At 39.6% G+C, this 20,758-nt stretch overlaps 1 protein-coding gene across 1 annotated transcript in view; it reads right to left on the bottom strand.

The window, feature by feature from the left end:
- Window positions 1-20,758, bottom strand: part of ANO2 (anoctamin 2) — a 149,200-nt gene that overhangs the window by 113,700 nt on the left and 14,742 nt on the right. The window contains exons 4-5 of the mRNA XM_036404898.1: window positions 5,242-5,340; window positions 850-1,001 (exon numbers count right to left, since the gene is read on the bottom strand). Of these exons, the coding sequence (XP_036260791.1) occupies window positions 850-1,001; window positions 5,242-5,340 (251 nt within the window). The remainder of the gene's footprint in view (window positions 1-849; window positions 1,002-5,241; window positions 5,341-20,758) is intronic.

Here is a 20,758-nt window from a genome sequence, read left to right as displayed (position 1 = left end):
TTTATCGGACATAAATACAAGGAGACACCCATAAGGAAAAAAAGAGTGTTTCATGTCAAACTGGGCCCAGAAATATTATTCTGAGTGAAAGAGCTGACATAAAGTACTCCTTAGCTGCATATTATTAGCTGAGTTTTAATTGCTACAATGAATCTATCAAGATGGAAAACACTGCTGTATTTCTACTAGCTCCTGCTTTTTTCAAAAGAGGCAGTAATATCCTTAACCAAATAATCAGGAATTTGTTGGGAGGATTTCTACATTTCAAGCTAAACATACAGACATTTATTTGATGCACTGCTTTCAGTGCCTTATCCTACAGAAGTAAGAGGAACACTGGCAGAAAGTCTCTGCAGCTTGTATTTCTGTTAATCCACTGAAAAACTGACAATTTTGGATGTTCCCTCAGGATTTCCAGATATGCTTGATGAACTTCTGAATTTTGACTGAAATGTGGGAAAAAGAAATTACAACTCTAAAATGATACATTCCAGCTTTCTTCATTGTCCATTATCACTGTTGAGTAAGAAATGACACAGACTCACCAGAAGGCTGGTTTGCACAGCAGCAGCTTTAACACAAAAATTCTCTCTTTTTATAGACTGATCCAATACATTTCACCTGAGTGGCTAATTAATAAAAACACCTTTCTTATAAACAATCTTTGAGAAAAACAGGAAAACAGAGTAGGAAAACACCACCTGCAGGTTGTTTATAATAAAAAGCTATCATCATTTCTCTACAACTCCCTAAAATTTTCACATGTCCACTGTGAGAAAACTTATCCGGTTTTCTCACTCTCTGACCAGGCTGTCACATCCACAGTCCATCACATTTTAAAGTACTCACAAATATATTTTCTCTCTGGAAAATGGGTAGGACAAGGTTTTCATCTTGGTATTTTCTTGCTGTGGCACCTGGGGTTGCAGAGGTTCAGTGAATTTGCACCATATTTCATTTAATGTTTTGAGTATTCCCTTTTCTTCTGTGATTTCATACATCTGAAGAAATAAAACTGTACATTAGTATGCCCCTTTCAAAATTACACTAAAATAAAGAAAGGAAAATACAGGAATATTAATCCCAATATTTCCGGGTGGGACGTGCCTGGCCTCGTCTGACCCTTGCTGCTGGACCAAAGGCGGCAGCTGTGGTGTTTCACCTCAGAGATACCTTTGGCTGGCTGGATGCTGCAGCTGGGCACTCGGAACAAATCCAGGCATAGTAGAAACTCAGTTTACCTCTGGTGGAAAAGGTTCAGGGGACGGTGAAGAGAAACAGGAGAGGATTCTATTGTAGAGTTTTAATCCAGAGTTTATTCCAGGATGACAGACCTCTGAATCTTGTAACAGCTCCCAACAGAATCCAGACCGCATAGGATTAAGCCCGGGGACAGGGGGAGGGGAAGGGACAGGTGAGGCAGCAACCAGGTGGGAGGAGGGGAAGGCTCAAGGGATAAAGACACTGGGACAGGCCAATGAGCCCGGACCTGAGGGGCATCTTTTGAACTTCTGCCAACCACACTACAACCCTGCTGGAATGTTAAGATTGATGGACAGCTCTCAGCAGGAGGGCAAAGGGGGAGGGGAAAGGAGAGATTGGCACACCTGGGGGGTTGGGATAGGTGAAACAGGAAATGGCATCACACTGCAACAGGAAAAAAAAATAATTTGCTGTACACATATGTTTAAACCTGTAATTAAAAGAAGTGCCTTCTCTGAAGACATATTCCCATATAACTATATGCACCTGAATCCATACGGGTTGCAGTTCCAAAAAGTTCTTTTCCCTCACAAGCTAGTTCCAGGAAAAAAAACCCTTAGAGCAGAATTATTAATACAAGAAAAAAGAAAACCAGTTCTTCACCCAGAGCTCCAGGTATGTGCTCTTCTCACAGTTAAACCACCTGTCCAGAAGGATAATATTAAAATATAATAATATTAAAAACTTTACTAAAATCCAGGGGAAAAAAACTAGTTATATATACTACCTTCCTCTCAACCACTAGGCAGGGAACCTTATAGTAGAAGGATACAGAATTAGTTAGCCAGGACTTTTCCTTTGTTGTCTGTGCCTGAGGAATGCTTTGTCCTTCAAATGCCTTTCTGCTGCACATGGTATGACTCTCTCCATAATTATTCCAAGTCCTGATGTTGGAATATTACGGATCTCATTTCCTGGCTCTTCCCTCGTGTAAATTGTAGTAACACCAAGTAGCTCCCATTCAGTAAGTACCAAGACCTTTGGGAATGGATTGAATGGGTCCTGCTAATTCCTTCAGTACTGCGGGATCAATTCACAAGGCCCCATGGACTTCCAGACATCTAGTGGATACTGATGCTCCCTTAAAAATTCAGTGGCCACAAATGGAAAGCCACAAACTGTTCCCACAGCTGCAGTTCTCTGCCTCAGGATCAGGCAGTCAAAGACATTTAATATTAAAGGCTGAGGCAAAAAAAGCATTGAAAGCCCCCTTTTTTTATCATTCCTATTTGTCAGGTGACCATTTTCAACAAGGATTGTTCCAATATTTTCCTCACACCTTCTCTTGTTATTAACATACTTTAAAAAGTCTTTTAATTGTGTGGCACAATACTGGCCAGATTGAGCTCTAGATAAGTTTTGGCCTTTTGTGTTTTCTCTCTGAATATGCAAACCACAGCTTTGTAAACTTCCTGTGAGGCCTGGCCTTGCTGCTAGAGATGCAAAATTGCTTTTTCTTCTCAAGCTCCACGAGGAATTCCCTGTTCAATCAAGCACTCATGGAGCACTCAAAAGCAGATTCCCAGGGAGCAGTGCTGAGTAGCTCCCTGGGTGGTTTTGAGTTTACTTTCTTGAAACCTAGAGCAACACTTCTGCTGACCTTTTTTGTTCTCATTAGAGTGAATATTTTAAATTCAGACATTTTATGGTTGCTGTAGCTAAGGCAACCTCCTACTATCACATATCCCATATGTCCTTCTCTGTTCACAAGTATCCAGTCTGGGAGACCATTTTTCCTAATTGGCTCACTGAATCCTTGTATTATCTTCAAAGTATTTGCAAAGTATTATCTTCAACACCCTTCAGGAATTTTTCAGACTTGCTTGTCACAGCACTCCCAATTAATGTTTGCAAAGTGACCATTTCCCACAAGCACAAGAAATTTCTCCTGCTTGCCTATGGAATGATTCATCAATCCTACAGAACACTCAATGACATCTGCATTGTTTTCCATCCCCCTAACCCTCACCTAGAAGATGTTAGCCTTATAATCCCTTAACTGCAGCTATTCCCTTCCATACAGGACAACTCCTCCACCTCTCCATCTCTGCCTATCCCTCCTGAACAGCCTTTACTGCTTCCCTATCCCAGCACTCCAGTCACAGGATTCAATCCCCCAAGACTCACTAAAGCTGGAGACATCACAGCACTGGCCACAGAGAGGCCCTCCCAGTTGTTCCTATTTTTTTCCCATACTCATATTTGACCCTGGCACAGTCTCACTCACCAAAATAGCTCTGTTATCATATCCAGAAGTTTATATATAGTTAAAAGGGCTCAGAGGGTATCTTTTCTCAGCGTGCCTTATATTCTGAAAGATTATTTAAAACAGAATGTTTTAGGAAAAAATATTTGTAACCAATTCATGTTTAGAGGTGGATTAATACTTTCCCCTGAAAATGCCTTTTTTGAATGGTTTAGTATGATCCTTAAATAAATAAAAATAGCATCACAGAAAATTCCTAAGGTGCCTTGACAGCAGTATTTTTTATATTTGAACAGAACCAGAACTTTTCTTTTAGCGGTTACTGAATGAATTTTTTTACTTTATATGGCCAAAATACAAGATTTCAGTTTTTTCAAAGTGGACTTCTTTTCTTTCAAAGGAAATTCCTCTTCCAACTGTTTTTAATTTCAAAAAAACACCCAAACCCTAGGATATGAATAGAGCTTTTCTGTCAAGCTTGTTTCTGGTAATGCTGCCATTTCTGCAGCTAGAGATAAGAGAGGATTTTTTTATTTTTGGAGATAATAGAAGATTTTTTTTCTCCCAATCAGAGGAGAGAGGGGGGATGCAGAACTGTTGTGAATGAGGTGGGTGCCATCAGAGATTATCAGCTCCTGGACAGCCCTTAACCAGGTCAAAATGATGGCAATACTCATCAATTAAAATAGTGTAAAATTTACTTTGGTGCATCTGAAAGAAACTTGGATGAGAAAATTCCCATAAGAGCAGAAGGAGGGAGAAATAAGTAGGCACTAAAAATGCATAAAATGAATTAATTTTGGAAGAGATCGAAGAGAGGAGGTAAATATGTAGAAAGTTTCTAGGAGTACTGTAGCTGTCTAAAACCTACTCATTTTCAAAGATTGATTGGAAATATCCTTTTATTTTTCCCTGGGATGCAAACACATTGAGAGTATGCAAGATTGATTTGGGCAGTCTTCTGATAATGACATGTTGTAACAGCATGAAATGTGAACCAGAATGAAGCTTTTGGTGGGTTAAAGCAAGATGAAAAACTCAAAGATCAACATAGTGGGAGAAAACAAAATCAATTTTTCCTTTATTTCTAATGACAATGCAAAGAAATAAATGTTCTTTAGTGCAGTTGATGAGTATCACTAACTAAAAGCACAAGGCAGTTCCCTTGACTCTAGTGGAGTTGTTAACCAATGGACTAAATAATTTCAGGAACACAGATTGGGGACTTTGCTACTTGGAATTTACAAGGTTTGCCAGCAACTCTTCTGAAAACAGACAGAAAATAAGAGTTTGCTGAAGTTTTAGTGACAACAGCCAGATCTGAATTCACTAAGTCATTGATACCACCAAAACAGATTCTCTGGGAAGAGCCTCTCTCTCTTTGGAGAAGTCTTAAGACGGTGACCAGTTTCATACTATCTTCTACACTACCCCTCATCTTTGAGAGAATTTCCCTGAAAAAAGTCCAGACAGCTCCTGCCTTCTCAGCTTTCAAAGCCCTCCTTAACACTCACCTCTGTCATCACCCTCCTGAATGCAGTCCATCAGCCAGCTGCCCTCTGTGGCCTTTAAAAACCCCTTTGGAAATCCCGTCTTAAATATAGCTCTGAACAGTAAATCATCTCAAAAGACTTGGAAATGTGAAAAAATAAGTCTGCAGTTAGTTTTCTCTGATTTTTGAAACAAAAGAACTCCATGGGCTTCTATACATTCAATGATGATTCTGATCCTTCAATCATAAAACATATTGATAGAAAATGGGAGATATTTACCTTTTTAGTGGGCATTTTTATTTTAAGGAGTTCTGCTTCTCGACTGAGGACTTGCCAAGGCGCGTGTATACGGACAAAACTAACTCCTTGGCTCTTGTTCTGAAACATAAAAAAAAGGGAAAAAATGTATTTAAATATTCTTGAATACAATGCAGTTCTAATATCTCAAGTTGTCAGCTCCAACAAAATCATCCAGCAGCAGGCAACAATCACAGCAAAGTGACATTTTCCTTAAAAGCTGAATCTTTTATGCTCTAAAATCCATTAATCTACTGCCTGCAGTGTAGCTGTGTGTGCACCAGGATGACATAAAGCTACAGGTCCAGATTTTGGAATTATGTAAACGAGAAACGCCCAAGATACCGCTTTTTTTGTACATTGATATTTGAGAAAGGATCTGATTTCTTTAGTGGGCTTTTGTGTCCATCTGAACCAACAAGATAAAATAAAATTATCCTGCTCTGGGTGGACTTTGCTTTAGTTCTCATTTTCCATTTTGCCCAACTATTTTCCAGACACTTCATCAGATCAGTGGTTCCTTACAGCGAATCAGGCCCAACATTTGTTGCCCTAAATATCTGCAGTTAGAATAGCGAACCTAAAGAAAACATAAAAATTTAACTTCTGTAAGAGATATGAGCCTCATGTTTATGTAAATGATTGGTTATGCTGGCCAGAAGCATAAAATGCCCAAAGCAGCTTTGGCACAGCCAGTTTTTTGCAAGCCATGCAAAAGACGTCCTGGTAGCACATTGGAGCTACAGAAACGAACCCTAAGAGCAGAAAGTAGCACCCCTGAGAAAAACATGAAAATTAAATGAAAGAAGGTTCAGACAGCATTTTCCTCAAGGCACACAAAGAAATTGTACCAGTAAATCACAGGAATAAATGCTTGCTGTGGAAATGTAGGAAAGAAAAGTTGGGAGGGAGATTAGAAAGTGAATATCAGAGAAATCAAGGCAATGACCAGCTGTCACACCATCTCCCATACTGCACCTCCTCTTTGAGGGGATTTCCTTGACAAAAATCCAAACAGCTCCTGCCTTCTCAGATTTCAAAACCTTCCTGAAAACTCTCCTCTGCCATCATCTTCCTGAACACAGACTGTCAGATGATATCCCTTAGAGAAAGGCATGGAAGTAGACACAAGAAGATATTCAGGAGGAATTTCTTCACTGAAAGGGTGGTTAGGCATGGGAAGGGGCTGCCCAGGGAGATGGTGAATCCCTGGAGGTGTCCAAGGAATGACTGGATGTGGCAGTGCTCTGGGCTGGATGACAAAATGGTGACTGGTTAAAGGTTGGACTCGAAGATCTTGGGAGGTCTTTTCCAACCTCAGTGATCCTCTTATTCAAGGCTTCATTAAAGCCAAGATTAATGATCTTTGTGTGGCTGCTTCCATCTTTATGTAAACCCCAAACATGTGTTTGCTGAATGTGTTCTTATGCTTCCTGATTAAAAATCAAAAATAAAAAGTTAGATGGAAATCCTATGATTAGTGCAGTCACTTTGCTCTTATTTCCCCTATAGGTGCAACATGAATGATAAAAATCACTCCCTCACCTTCAGCTAACATTTCTTCAGTGGACCAATGCTATTTTAAAGAGCAGAAAGAGCTGCAGAATCTCTCTTCCACCAGTCCACTGGGGAAGTCAGCCTTAAGAGAAGGAAGGAAAAATTTACTGGGCATGACCAGATGTTCTGGTAATCATTTGCTGAAAATAGATTAATAACAGGTGAGAGGTTACATTTCAGTGGGTGACGATCAGGAGTTTCTTCTGAGCTTTTGGCTAAAATCAAGCACATGTCCCTGTCTGGGGGATTATACTCCATGTTGGCAAGAGGAATGACAGTGTGATCTAATTGGTTGTTTCCACCTCGGGCTCATATGACTACACAGATTGCAAATAAAATTAGGCAAATAATTTGATTGAAGAGACCAGATGAAGAATATGACCCTTGTATATTTGAACAAAAATAAATTGGAAAGTTGTGCTGTTCATGAAGTGATAGCAGATGATGAGGAATCAGACCATTACAAATCTTTTAAAAGATTTAAAATCACCCCATGATGGGAAATTGAGGTAATTTTAATAAACACTAATGCAAAGTGAATAAAGTAGGGAAAACCAGACTAGGGGGCTCCTGCTGCATGGTAGTCACAAGATGCAGAACAATGGGCTGCTGGATATTCACCTTGGGATTACTAGAACCATACTCCCGTATCTTCCTAACATTCAAATTAATCAAAGAATTTTAAAATAAATTTGAAACCAAATTAATATCATAGCTCAAGAGACAAGCCATCTAGCTCATTTTCTATGGGCTCTCCAAAATAAAAACCTATAGGACTACTCCTCTGGTTAGATTCATTTCCCCACTTTTCCAGGCTTCACCTGCAGCAGTTCCAGGTGTCTTTAAATGCCCTTTTTTCCTTATGACATCTGGCAAGGATCTGCTCAATTAACTTATTCCCAGAGGGTTTCTTGTATTGCAAATATCTCCAAAAGTTAGAACTTGCTTTTCTCCTTGCCAGAGTGGATTTATAACTGTTTACTGGAGACACCTCCTAACTGCTGTCCTCTGATTAATCACCTGAAATGACAATTGTGCACATGCTCATCACTTTGATCTAATGAAATGCTGTCAGTCTTCTATTTTGAATGCTCAGAATCACTCCTGCTGATTCACTGTACTCTGGATGTGTGAGTAAAGCCAACATGTGGTGCTGGCAAACATTGGTTTTGTTAGACCATTCACTTGTTATTTAATACAGCCATCCTTAATCGAGTCCTTTTTCACTTGCTGCTGATGTCCCACAGGACTTTATCCTTGGCCCTGCAGTGTTCCATGTCTCTATCACTGCACTCCCTGATTATATTATCTGAATTACAAAGTATTCCTAGGCAGATGACAAACAGATTTGTCACTTTCATGATGCCTTTTTTTTTCCCTGTCAAATCTATATTCCATATTACAGAGTTCTTCCAATAAGTTTCAAGAGTGGAAGCTTTTTAATAAATTAATTCAGAATTATTCAAGATATATTTATATCTTGGCTGCTTCCCTGTTTTCTGAAGCTGAATTTGGTTTTCCTGTTTCAATAGGAAAGCTCAGCATTAAAGTCAAATGGAAGAAAATCTGGAAGGTCTGCTTTGCTTTTCAATCAGCACATGAAGAAAAATGTATTGAGTATTTCTTTCAGTTTATCATGATTCTTAGTAGTCTAAAGCAGGGCTTTAACAGCAGCCTATATTGCACTTTTTCTGTCTTGGACTGGAAATGTATGGGCTGAATAAAATTCAAATTTCTCTAAAGGAGATTTTTCTATCTTTCCTGACTTAACAGTAAAACAAATGAGGACCTGAATCAGCTGCAAGTCTAAGATTTATTGCAAATTTATCACCATCAAGGCCACAGCAGAAAAAAAATATGTATGATAACAACAGAAGTTTTCATATAGATATATATAAAATGATTATTCTTTTTATTGAAAGCTGAACATTCTGAAACATGGCTAGACAACATAACTAAGCAAAATTAAATTTATTTAGGCACCTCTAACACGAGCTAAATCATACGGTACTAAAGACATCAAGTTTGTCAGTCACTATCAAGCCAAGAAAGGGCAAAACCAATGATTTGATTTTGGAAGAGCCCCAGGCTTTTTTTCTTATTTTTTTTATAGTGAGTACACTGTTCCTAGGAACTTTGCAAATACAGAATTCATTGCTAAATGCTACAGCTTAGTAAGTATTTCTCATCATTTCCTCATCATGAAATCACTAATCACTCCATATTTAAGGAATACACTTTATAAATAACTTACATATTAAATAAATAGTTATTTTAAAATACTTGTCCAAAGGAAAAAACAATCTGCTATGTATCTTAACAGGAAGAAAAAGTAACACCAAAGGGTAGAAAGAAGCTGAAAATAAGTCATTAACTAATGTCTAAGGGGGTCCAGGGAACTGCCAATCTTTCTAATGATTTTTTTTTAAATGTGCAGAGGAAATGGAAAAGGCATAAATCATGTAAACTTATTGGGAAAAAACCCCAAATAACGGAACTTTAAATATTTTATTCTTCAGTGATTATTCAATGGACAGAAAAACACTTGGGAGCAATATTTTAATGGCTCCATTTAATATAATGAAACAACACAGGGAAAGTGAGAACGAAACAGTTTGCAATGAGGAAAAGAAAAGACAGATCCTATTAGCTCAGTAAAAGTAATTGTCTTCCCATTAATTTCCTCACCAAATGGATCCATCATGTCTACAAAGGCAATTGTTCAAAATTAACATCTGCTCTCCTGATACCAACCCTGGAAATTGAGGTAAATACCAAAGTGATGCGATACTGCAAATAAAAAGCAATTTATTGTTATTATCCCAGAACTGTGGTCACCTTCGATTCACAAGAGCAAAGCCAAGTGCTGAGCTACTGGCCCCCAGCATGGGTAGCACTGGATCGCATGACACAGCACCGCCAGATTCAGGCAGGGAGTGTAAAAGTGGCTGTGTTTTCTGCCAAATAGATTGAATTTCTATCTGTGAAACAGTGTGTTTCTGTTTCCAGAGCTTTGTGTCCAAGATACAAAATCAGTCAATGAGAGTGTGGGCCTGTTCCACTAGGAAAAGGAAGTGCAGAGCACCGGTCCAGGTGAGACAACAACACTCATAATGTCCTGACATGGACATCTCAGTCCAGAGCAACTCCCTGCTCATGTTAGCTTATAGGAGAAGCTATATCTTATAATTGTAGGCTGGTAATTTAATACTGCCTCTTAGTGTATGAAGACAATGGAACTTCCCTTTATCAAAAGCCTTTTGTGAAGATAAATATGTTCCAGATTGAGAAATGCTCAAATAAGGCAATAAACTAATAAGACAGTATGGCTATATATAATGCATCCTGTCATTTTCATATTTGCCTTCACAAAACCCTTTTACCCTTACCAAACTTTCCCCTTTCTTTTTCCATTATTTCTCCAGGGTGTAGATTTACCTCAGTGCGTAGACATGCTCAAGACCTTAAGCAAAGCTGCAAAATGTACACATTTTGACAGTTTACTTTTCTCTTTCTTAATTTCTACCGACAGTGATGGTGTCAATATCTTGTTTATTTTGCTCTCTTACTCCCACTGTGAACACAAACAGTTAGAGAATATAATAAAGAACAGAACACCCGGTCATGAAAAATCTGGCCAAAACACCTAAAAAACCCTTAAATAATCTCAATTTCTTAGGTAAAGCACTGTGGAATGAAACAATTGGCTTTACTCATCCTTTGCAATGTTTCCTCATGGCATTGCAACCTCTCCAACCAAAATCTTCCCACTCAAGTACAGACAGGAAATGTCTCTGAATGGAAGATGATACAGGAAGCCTAAAAACACAGGTGTGCTTCCCCAGAGAAGATGGAAATTTTTAATGGCAATGAAAAATTGAATGAAAATGAGCTGCCAGAACCTCAAGCACAAATGTAGAATATATTGATATATCTGCCAAATAAAAAAAAAGAAAAAACCCAGGGCACAGGCCTGTGCATTGTTGCACTGTTCAAAGCAGGATCTATATGCAGGTGACTAACAAATATGCCAGGATTGTCATTCATTTTAATTCATTTTAAATACACATTTTGGATTTAAAATTACTGCACTTTCATTGATATTTTCCAAATGTTTATCTCTGTCCACTAATCACTACAGCATGAAAAGTATGACTTTCAAACATAAAGCAAAATCATCTCTAATTATTTACAATAACTTTATCAACAAATTTTTCCTGTGTCAATGACACAAATTTCTTGCTATGAAGGCCTGGCACAATTTCAACACATCTTCTGAGACTGAATACCTTAAATAATAATAGTAAAATGTAAAATTAAGAGTCTCCTCAGCCAAATCAAACTGCCTCACAGAGGAAGGGAGGACTGTGTCTTCTCTACCACCTCCTGTATTTAGGTAGTGTCAACTGAAAATCACGTAAGCAGCTGGCCTAGCTACATTCAGTGCCAAATTAGCTAAAAAATAAGCCAATATTCTGTGAAATACATCATATCAAACTTTATTATCCATAATAAAATCAACAAACTTCTTGAGGCCAAAGAGTTAACATTTAAAAGGGCAAAATGTAATTCCTCTTGAGGGAATGAGTCTCACTGATCTGCACAGAGATTTATGGCCTAAACAATTTTCCAGATGAAGCAGCAAGATCATGGAAGTCAATCTTTAGACCAGATAACAGGCATGTACCCAGTGGGGGGATTAATGAAACAGAGACTGAACCCTCACTCTAGCAAATTAAATTTCAAGGAAAAAAAGGATTTGGAGAAAAAAGAAAAAAATTCAAAATACTTAGGACGCCAATTTGAAAAATCAGAGGAAAGGTACTTGAAGATATTGCTTCATTCCTTCATAGCTGATCAACAATCATATGAAGGGATGATTCAATTTTGTCTTGAAAGTTTTAAAGTTAAATTCGTTCTTAGCAAATATACTTTAGAGGGTGTTCTGTAATTTAAAAGTGTTAACAGATGGTCCAAAGGTATTCAGTTTAAAAAGAGGGTTCTCCTAATCAGAGGCTACAAGCTTTCCCAGGATGGTGTGGCCCTTCAAGGTCTCTTTCTCCAAAGTTCAGTAGCAGTAAAAGGAAGGTTGGCTGTATTTGCAGGGGCCTGACTGGGAGAGGATTAAGATGAAGATAATCAAAGTATCTGGGCTGGTTTTTTTTGCTGGAAGGAAATCCAAAACCTCCCTGGACATCTACAGCCTCACTGCAAACAGGGAGAGATGGGGGAGAGTCAGGGGCAGTACCAGAGTATCATCACGTGACTCATTTTGGATAAGGCAACAGGTCCAGGGGTGGAGAAATAATGAGTGAAACAAGAAGAAAATGGGTAGGAGGAGAACCTGCACTGCTGGAAAAAAATAAAAAGTCACTAAGGGGATTTTGCAGTGTTAGCAGTGTCCAACAGCAGCTTAAGTGGCTTGGAGAAAGATAAAGCAGATGAAGTTTTTCAGGGAAGCAAGGATAAGGGCAGACTCTGAAAAATTATAGAAAAGCTTTGTAAGAGCCTGAACAATGGCAAAGAGCTCTCAATGTAAATCAATATAAAGCAATATCTGTGGGTTACATCTAGATTCACATAATAAGATGCTGGGCTCTGATTTCACCTATACTGGTCAGTAATGACAATTTTGCAACAGCAAATCCTTTAAAAAATAGCAGCTCAGTATTTTATAAGAGCCACGAAGTAAAGCTTACATTTTATTAGGAAAGATACAAAGACTAAGAAAAAAACCCCATTCAAACATAGCAGTATCCACATCTTGAACTCAGTGTGCACTCTCTGCCTCCTCACCTCCAAAGAGACAAGTTAGACCAAAAATGGGTTCAGAGGACACACAAAAGCCTTGTTATGGCATCTACATAGAATCACTGAAAAGACTGAGACCTTTTATTCTGGAAACTTGAGGCAGTTATCGTGGAATTCTATAAAACCCTGCATGATAAGGAGATGGGGTGTGGATGGACTGCCTGGAGTCTCTTTCAGAACAAGCACTACAGGGCCTCAGACAAAGCCAAATTAAAAGTCAACAAAAGGACATAAACATCAATGCAGCAAGGAAGTGCCTCTGCCTTTTGGGTGCAAAAACTGAATAGCATTTTAAGAAGAAACTGTGCCAGACTTTGGGAGAGAGATCCCCAGACAGTTCCTAGGTGGGCAAACAACATCACATGGGGGAAAGCAGCTGAGTTGGACATAGCTGTCACCAGGAGAACATCAGAGCAAAAGCATCACAAAAGTTCCATTCCTGCTGTTTCCTAAACATTTTACCACTGCAGCTGTTGGAGACCCTGTACTGCACTGAGGGAATCTCTCCCACCACAGGATCATTTCATGGAAGTATTGCCAATACCTGGAGAAGCAGGTCCCAGCCAGCGAGGCACAAGCCTGCTCCAGATGAAATGTGGAGATGTGGAGCTGAGGAGTTCTGCTGGGTGTTTGCAGACTCTGCATATGATTAGAAGGCAGCAAAAGCAGCAGCTGCAGCCTGGAAATCTGAGCGATTCATCAAGCAGAGATAAATAGTTGCTAGAAATGTTGCAGCTGAGAGGAGCACAAGAAGCTTGGCAAATGGGCTGGGACTCAGTGTCCAAGAAATACGTCACTCATAGATGGAAACTGCAGTGTCAGAATATTTCCGTAGCTCTAGGAGATCCAGCACCCTCAACTAATGTGGTACCAGGGCTCAAAACAGTACCTTCCCACAGGAGCATGGTAATCACTGAAATCAGCCAGTAAATGGACAATATTGGATTTTCAGGAATGTTAATTAGCCAGCATGTTCTAGTGATCTCTGCAGAATGTGCTGAATTATCAACACTTTTGAAAACCATGCCTCAATACACTCAGTTCACCAAAAATATGGTCCAGAGGGAATCACTCAGTACATATCAGTATTACAAGACATACTTTTTTCATCCATGCTGGCAGTACTGCTCTCAGCATGCCCTAAACTCTGTTGGCCGGATTTAGCTCTCCATCACCATAAATTCAGAGTCACTTTGACAATAGAAAAAGTAGACACCAGCCAGTCAGAATATATAAGTGCCAGTTTGCTCCTTTGTAACACTAAAAATAAAGGAGGATTATTAAAAAATCAGTTGTCAAATCATTATAAAAGAAACACTAATTTAATTTTCTATTATGATTCTAAGAATAAACTGTCAGCAAACACCAAAATACCAATGTTTGCTAAAGCTTGACACATTGAAAAGTTGTAGGTTATCCAATACATTTCACAACAGCATGCAACAAAAACATTTTAGTGAGATTTAACTTTTAGCTTGGCATTGAAATATGACAATTTATGTGGAAAAATGAACAAATCACTTCTAGAGACACAAGGGTCAAGTGGGCTATTAACTTTCAATTACTAAAAAGATAATTAGCAAATAGAATGCAGAATATGAATATTAACCTGATACACCGCCAAAGTGTTTTATGCCATGAGAGAAATTAATTAGCAATGGAAAAAAATGTAAGATGTGTTATTCCAATCCTGGTGGCATCACACAAATTGAAATTTACAGGAAATCACTACCTGATTTTTGTAATAAATGAGGTGCTATACATTGATAACAGTAAGCAGCTTCCATCTTCCACATCTTAAAATCCATGTTATTTCTCATTAGAAGTACTCTGCATTTTGTCATTTTCATAAATATTTTTGCTTGTTTTATATCAGCTCGCTCAAAATCATACATTAACACTGCTTGCACTCATGCCTTTAAAAATATATATGCATTACATCACAATAAACATTTTTGAGCTTTTGTTTTGGCATGGTTCTGTCATATTTTTCCTCTACTTCTACCATAATGATTTTCTGCTAAATATTAGAAGTTTACAAAAGGGAGACCAAGCAACAAAGCCACAAGCACACTATGCTAGGCTGTGACTTAATCAGAGGAATATATGCTCAGCAACAGAACACCTAAATCACAGAATCATAGAATGGCTTGGGTTGGAAGAGACCTGAAACATCTTCTTGTTCCTACTCCCTGCCATGGGCAGAGACACCTTCCACTATCCCAGGTTGCTCAGAGCTCCATCCAGCCTGGCCTGGAACACTGCCAGGGATGGGGCAGGCACAGCTGCTCTGGCCAACCTATGCCAGGGCCTCACCACCCTCACAGGGAAGAATTTTTTTGTAATATCCAGTCTAAACCTTTTCTCTGTCAGTGTGAAGCCATTCCCCCTTGTCCTGTCACTCCTGGCCCTTGTCAAGAGTCTCCCTCTTTTCTGTGGGCTCCATTCAGGCACTGGAAGGCCAATGAGGTCACCCCAAAGCCTTCTCTTAATGGCCCTTAAACACATTTACTTTCCAATGTGGTTCCTTCTATACATGATGACAGTGGCTCATGAGTGCCAAGTCAAAGCTTTCAGAAACCAGTGGGGAAAACAAAAACTTATTTATATTACTGTCATTAAGGCCTGCAGAATATAGCCATGACTTTAAAGCCCTGATGCGGTCACATACTTAACCTCACATACTAAGAGGATACTTGGAGAGCATTCACAAACACATAGGAAGCGGTTTTTGGAGTAAAAACTCCTATGCCAAGGTTTGAGAGCTTTAGGAAGGTGTTCTCCTGAGGACTTGAGAGATTCTTTGCTTGAGAAAGAACCTCAGGACACATTCTCATAACAAACTACCACAGCATTCACTGTCCTCTGGCCTGGCATCACCTGAGAACTGTTGCCTACATGAACTGTTCAGCATGATCACATTTCAAGTGACATCATTAGGTTTATAACAAAGGATATATCAGGACTGAGATCAAAAGGGAAAAGTGGGAGGGGTTTGATTTTTTATTTCCCCCCCCACTTGTTTTGTCAGTCAGCAGTAAACAAAGATGTCTCAAGCAAAACTTGAGTCCATTTGGAGGGGGCATGACCAACTCTGTCTATCAGTATCAATTTAATGCTGATCACAAAATGCTTTTAGTTCTTGGCATGCAGTAAGGAGAGTATTCAGAGATGAGAGATTTAATCTGCAAAACTTGGAGCAAGAAAAACAAACAAGGAAAAAAATCAGCAGATTTAAGCAGCAACTGGCAAATGAAAAGAGAGGAGACTAAGGCATGAAAAATTAGATGCATATTTTAGCTCGCTAAAGAAACAATACAGAAAATTGTGCCTTTGCCTTTCATAACAACATATCCATCCTGGCACTTCTATTACACAAATATTGCACTTGTGATCAAGGATAATTTAAATAATTCGTGCACATGATGGGAAAACATTAAAATATAATTTAAATTTAGCATTCACTATTAAAAATATTGATTGGGGCTTTTGCCAAGGAATTCACACATCAATCATGGATAACTGAACTGATGTTTTGGCTGAAGCAGGCTTCAACTGGAACATTCATGCATATACAAAATGACCTCTAATACTGATATTATGATTTTGGAGCTTCCTCAAATTTTGCTTTAACAAAGACTATTAACTAAATATTTGCAACATGTGTTAGGTCTTTTCAAATATTTATAGAGATGGTTTACAAAAACAAATGAACCTATTTGCAATGCTTTCTTGACTAAAAGCACAAACACACATAGGTTTGCATAACTCTGGAAGTCTAAAAAATGCCTTAATTCCCCTTAAGTCCACATGTTAGTATAGATACATAGATATAGATATAGATAGATACAGATATAGATGATATAGACATAGATAGATATAGATATAGATATAGATATAGATATAGATATAGATATAGATATAGATATAGATATAGATATAGATATAGATAGATATATAAACACAATTATTTATAACCAAATTAGAAACTCCTGCTTGAACATTGCCCCTCCAGGGAAACTACTCTGGTTCAAAGCTTCTCCTCCTGCCCCCACCAAAGACTAAACACCATCTGGGCTTTTCACATTTCCATTTCCACTCCAGCAAACTTTGCCTGCTTGCAATTAATATATCAATATATCAACATCTAATCATGATTCATTTGTCCAACCCAGGTTTCTGGAGAAAAATAATACCAAATTCATGGTGGTAATGCACCTCTTGACACTAACTGAACAAAACAGATTGTTAAGTAATATTTAATAACTACAAAATTCTACATCATTTATTAGGCATATGATTACTAACTAAAGTTTTATACTTTCTAAAAAGTGATCTATAATTAATACAGCTGTCAATTGTTAAAAGGCAAGTGGCAGAATAACAACACAAATTTTTTGGGAGGAAGAAAAGCTGAAGATTTACATCAAGTGTGTGGAGGTAAAAGAAAAACATTTTCAGAACAGAAGCTGTGCAAAGCAGATTTTCAGTTGTGGTAAATAAGTGTAAAGATAAATACAGACATGCTGTCAAGGGAAAACTTTCAATTTTTCATTCTCATTCTCCTTCACACAAACGATTTCACACATTTGTTGGCCAGAGAAGCTGTGGCTGCCCCATCCCTGGAAGTGTTCCAGGCCAGGCTGGATGGGGCTCTGAGCAACCTGGGATAGTGGAAGTTGTCTCTGCCCATGCCAGGGGGGTGGAATGAGGTGGTCTTTAAGGTCCCTTCCAACCCAAATCATCCTGGGATGGTAGGATAAACCCATTTTCCAGTGAAACAACTTAGCATTCACATAGTTTTCACCTCCACTTTTTGGCTGTGTTCTGTTCAACAATAAAGGAGATGAAAACAGGAAACTAGAACTGAAAGGAACCCAGATAGGGTGCCAGGGAACACAGGAACAGGAGGTCCTGTGCCCAAAAATACCTTCAGTCTCATGACAGTTTTTTGGCTAGTTAAGTTTGATTCTTGTCTCTACCCTCATGTATTTAACATTTTAAATTGAAAAACAGTTACTCCTTCTAAAAGTAGCAGTTTTGACATTGACATGGAGAAAGACACAGGTATGAGTCAGGCCAGACCTCACTCCAGGAACTGCAGGAGGTAACAGCAGCTCCTCAAGCTCCTGTCATTCCTCTGAACAGGCAGCTGAGAGTCAGGATGAAATTTGTTCTTCAAAGGCACCTATCCTTTTATACTCATTATACAAAAGTGTATCTGAATACTGGCACCTGGATATGGAGAGTATCAGACAATAGGAGTTTACCTTGTCCTGCTAGTACTTGAAAGAACCCTTAGGCCTGTGCTCAGAAAATGCCAGCAGCTCAGGGAGTGATCCTGCCCCTCTGCCCAGCCCTGTGAGGCACATTTGGAGTGCTGTGTCCAGTCCTGGGCTCCTCAGCACAGGAGGGACAGGGAGCTCCTGGATTGGGGCCAGTGGAGGCTGAAGAGATGATTTAGGGCCTGGAGCATCTCTGGCAGGGAAAGGCTGAGGGAGCTGGGGCTGTCCAGCCTGGAGAGGAGCCCCAGCTGAGAGGGGCCCTCAGCCCTGGGTGTCCCTGTCTGCAGGGAGGGCTCCGAGCAGGGCCCAGCTCTGCTCCAGGGGCCCAGCAATGGCACCAGAGGAACTGGCAGGGACTGAGCCCAGGAGGTTCCACCTGGGCAGGAGGCAGAACTTCTGTCCTGGGCAGCGACCGAGCACTGAACAGATTGTCCGGAGAGGGTGTGGAGTCTCCTCACTGGGGATATTCCAGACCCCTCTGGACACAATCCAGTGCCCTGTGCTGTGGGATGGCCCTGCTGGAGCAGGGAGGTGGGACCAGTGACCCACTGTGGTCCCTTCCAGCCTGAGCCAGACTCGGATTCTGATTCTGCCTCTTTCATTTCTTCCACTTTCCCATCTGGTTTCAGGGGTCCAGGTAGCAGTAGGATGCCAACTGCCTCAATTCCTGGATTCAGCTTACAGCTTTTGATGTATAATCCCTTGGCTACACTTTTTATTATGGTTTTAATTACATTGGAGTGCTCTGTAATTATATATGCCAATTATTATCTTTGATAATTAGCACTGACATGCACAAGTGAAGGAATACATTTTAGAGCTGCCTATTAGTCTTTTGTGGTACCTAAAGTTCTACAACATTAACAAAATTGTTTTTACATTCTAGTTACATTTTCATCTTCTTATAAAATAATGGAAGGGAGAATTGCTAGGAGCACAGTACATGACTACAGAATTGCTATACTGATATCAAGACGGTTACCAATCACTACATTATAAAACCACACCTACTTTTAAATACTAAAATGAGCTGTCTTTAATAACATCATCTAGAAAGTCACCTGATGGGGGGGTCTGTCCTGACAGTCTGAACATTATGAAGATATGGAAATTAACAATTTACAGCTGGATCTTGCTAAAAGCATTCTTTGTGCTGACTTTGTGTGAAGAGTCTTGTCAGTTGGCAGCCAGATGTGACAAAACATCCCTAAACCAACAAATACTTTCCAGGAGAGTCACTTGTGAACTGTGGTTCCCAGGTGAAAAACAACAAGAGGTCCCTAGTGGTGCAAGCTGTGTCTTAGGTCGTTACTGTGGTGTTCTCAGGTGCATCCTGCAACACATCAGCTGAAAAGTAAAGCAAGTACCTTAATGAGCAAACTTTGGTGCCTCACTGAAGCTGAACTTGGCCAGTTTTGGGTGAGCAGTTTCCTAAGGACAGCTTTGAAATAAGGCTTTGAAATAAAAGACAGACTAAGGGAGGAAGGAAATTTTGCACAGAAGTTCTTGAGAGAGAAACAGTTGGGAAGTATGAAGTCTGCATGTCCAGCTGTCCCAGCTGTGGATTTTCTCAGTGGAAAAGATCACAGACCATGGAATAATCTGAGGTGAAAGGGACTCATAGGGGTCATCAAGATGTCTTGGATGTTGTGACTTCATGTGGACCTGCAACTGATGGCAGCTGATGAGCAGCAGGGAAGGGTGAAGGGCTGACTTCACACTGACCAAAGATACAGTGGCACCAAGAAGTGGCAGGATTTCCAAGATTTTGAATGTGAACAGTGGAGGGGTCTTTTCAAGAAAAAACAAAGTAATTTCCTCTTAGTAATAAGAACAGGTCACAGAATACAGGATAAGGAGAAAGAGCTTTGTGGACAGAAATGGAGCACCCTGTGGTGGCCAGGTGAGCAGCCCTGCAGGAGACTGGAGTGAAGGGACAGGGGGGAATATGCAGAGGCCAGAGGCGGGTGAGCAGGTCAAGCACTGGTGAGGTAAAGCAGGTACCACTCATTGACCTGTGAAAGCTGAGCAGTGCCACTGCAGGCAGAGCGTGAACATGATCCAGTGAACTCACAGAGACCTGCGACAAGCAAGGAGCGTTACCAGGGCTGCGGGGCACCACAGTGGGTTGACTGCACTGTAAGAGCCTGAAAGTACCCTTAATTTAACAAGAAAAACATGGTATGAAATTTCCTAGATCCCACGTACCAAAATGTGTATACTGAAAGGGTGGAAGAGCCTTCCAGTGACCTTCCTTAGAGACACAATCTTTAGGACATTACTTTTGTCTTGATGACCTTACAGGGCTCAGTGGCAGTTGAACATTTGCACATCTTCAGAGGCAAGCAAAGAATGATCAGTCAAAGCCTGCAAAATAAAGTATGGAATATGAGAGTTGGAAAAAGAGCAGGAACATAAGTGATTTCCAAGACAGGTAAACTTACAAATGAGTGAGGATAATGGGAATGAGGCAAGCAACAGATAGAAACAATGACATTTAATCCAGAAAAACTTGAAAACCCTGTGACTTAAAAGACATGCATGGAGTTGAAACTTTCAAAGCATTAGGAAAGTCAAGTCATCCTTCACACTCTGTAACCAGTTTAAAAAGGAACAGATTTAGGATTTTGAGTGACTTGAGGAAAAGTCCTAAGTATAGGATGGGCAGCAATATCCTTCCCCATTTTGAAGTGATTAAGGAAAAATTACAGTAGTTTGAAATAACACTTTGGAGGTGTCAGCATGGAGTTCTGCTTAAGTATTTGCAAGATCCTGAATATATATATTATATATCTCTGAAATGTTAATTTTTCTTTGTATTACTAAATTACTCCAGCTAAACCACA

This window comes from Molothrus ater, chromosome 5 (assembly GCF_012460135.2).
Source record: "Molothrus ater isolate BHLD 08-10-18 breed brown headed cowbird chromosome 5, BPBGC_Mater_1.1, whole genome shotgun sequence".
In the NCBI taxonomy this organism is placed as follows: Eukaryota; Metazoa; Chordata; class Aves; order Passeriformes; family Icteridae; genus Molothrus; species Molothrus ater.
Note: the sequence above shows the minus strand (reverse complement) of the source record. Positions and strands in the feature narration are given on the sequence as shown.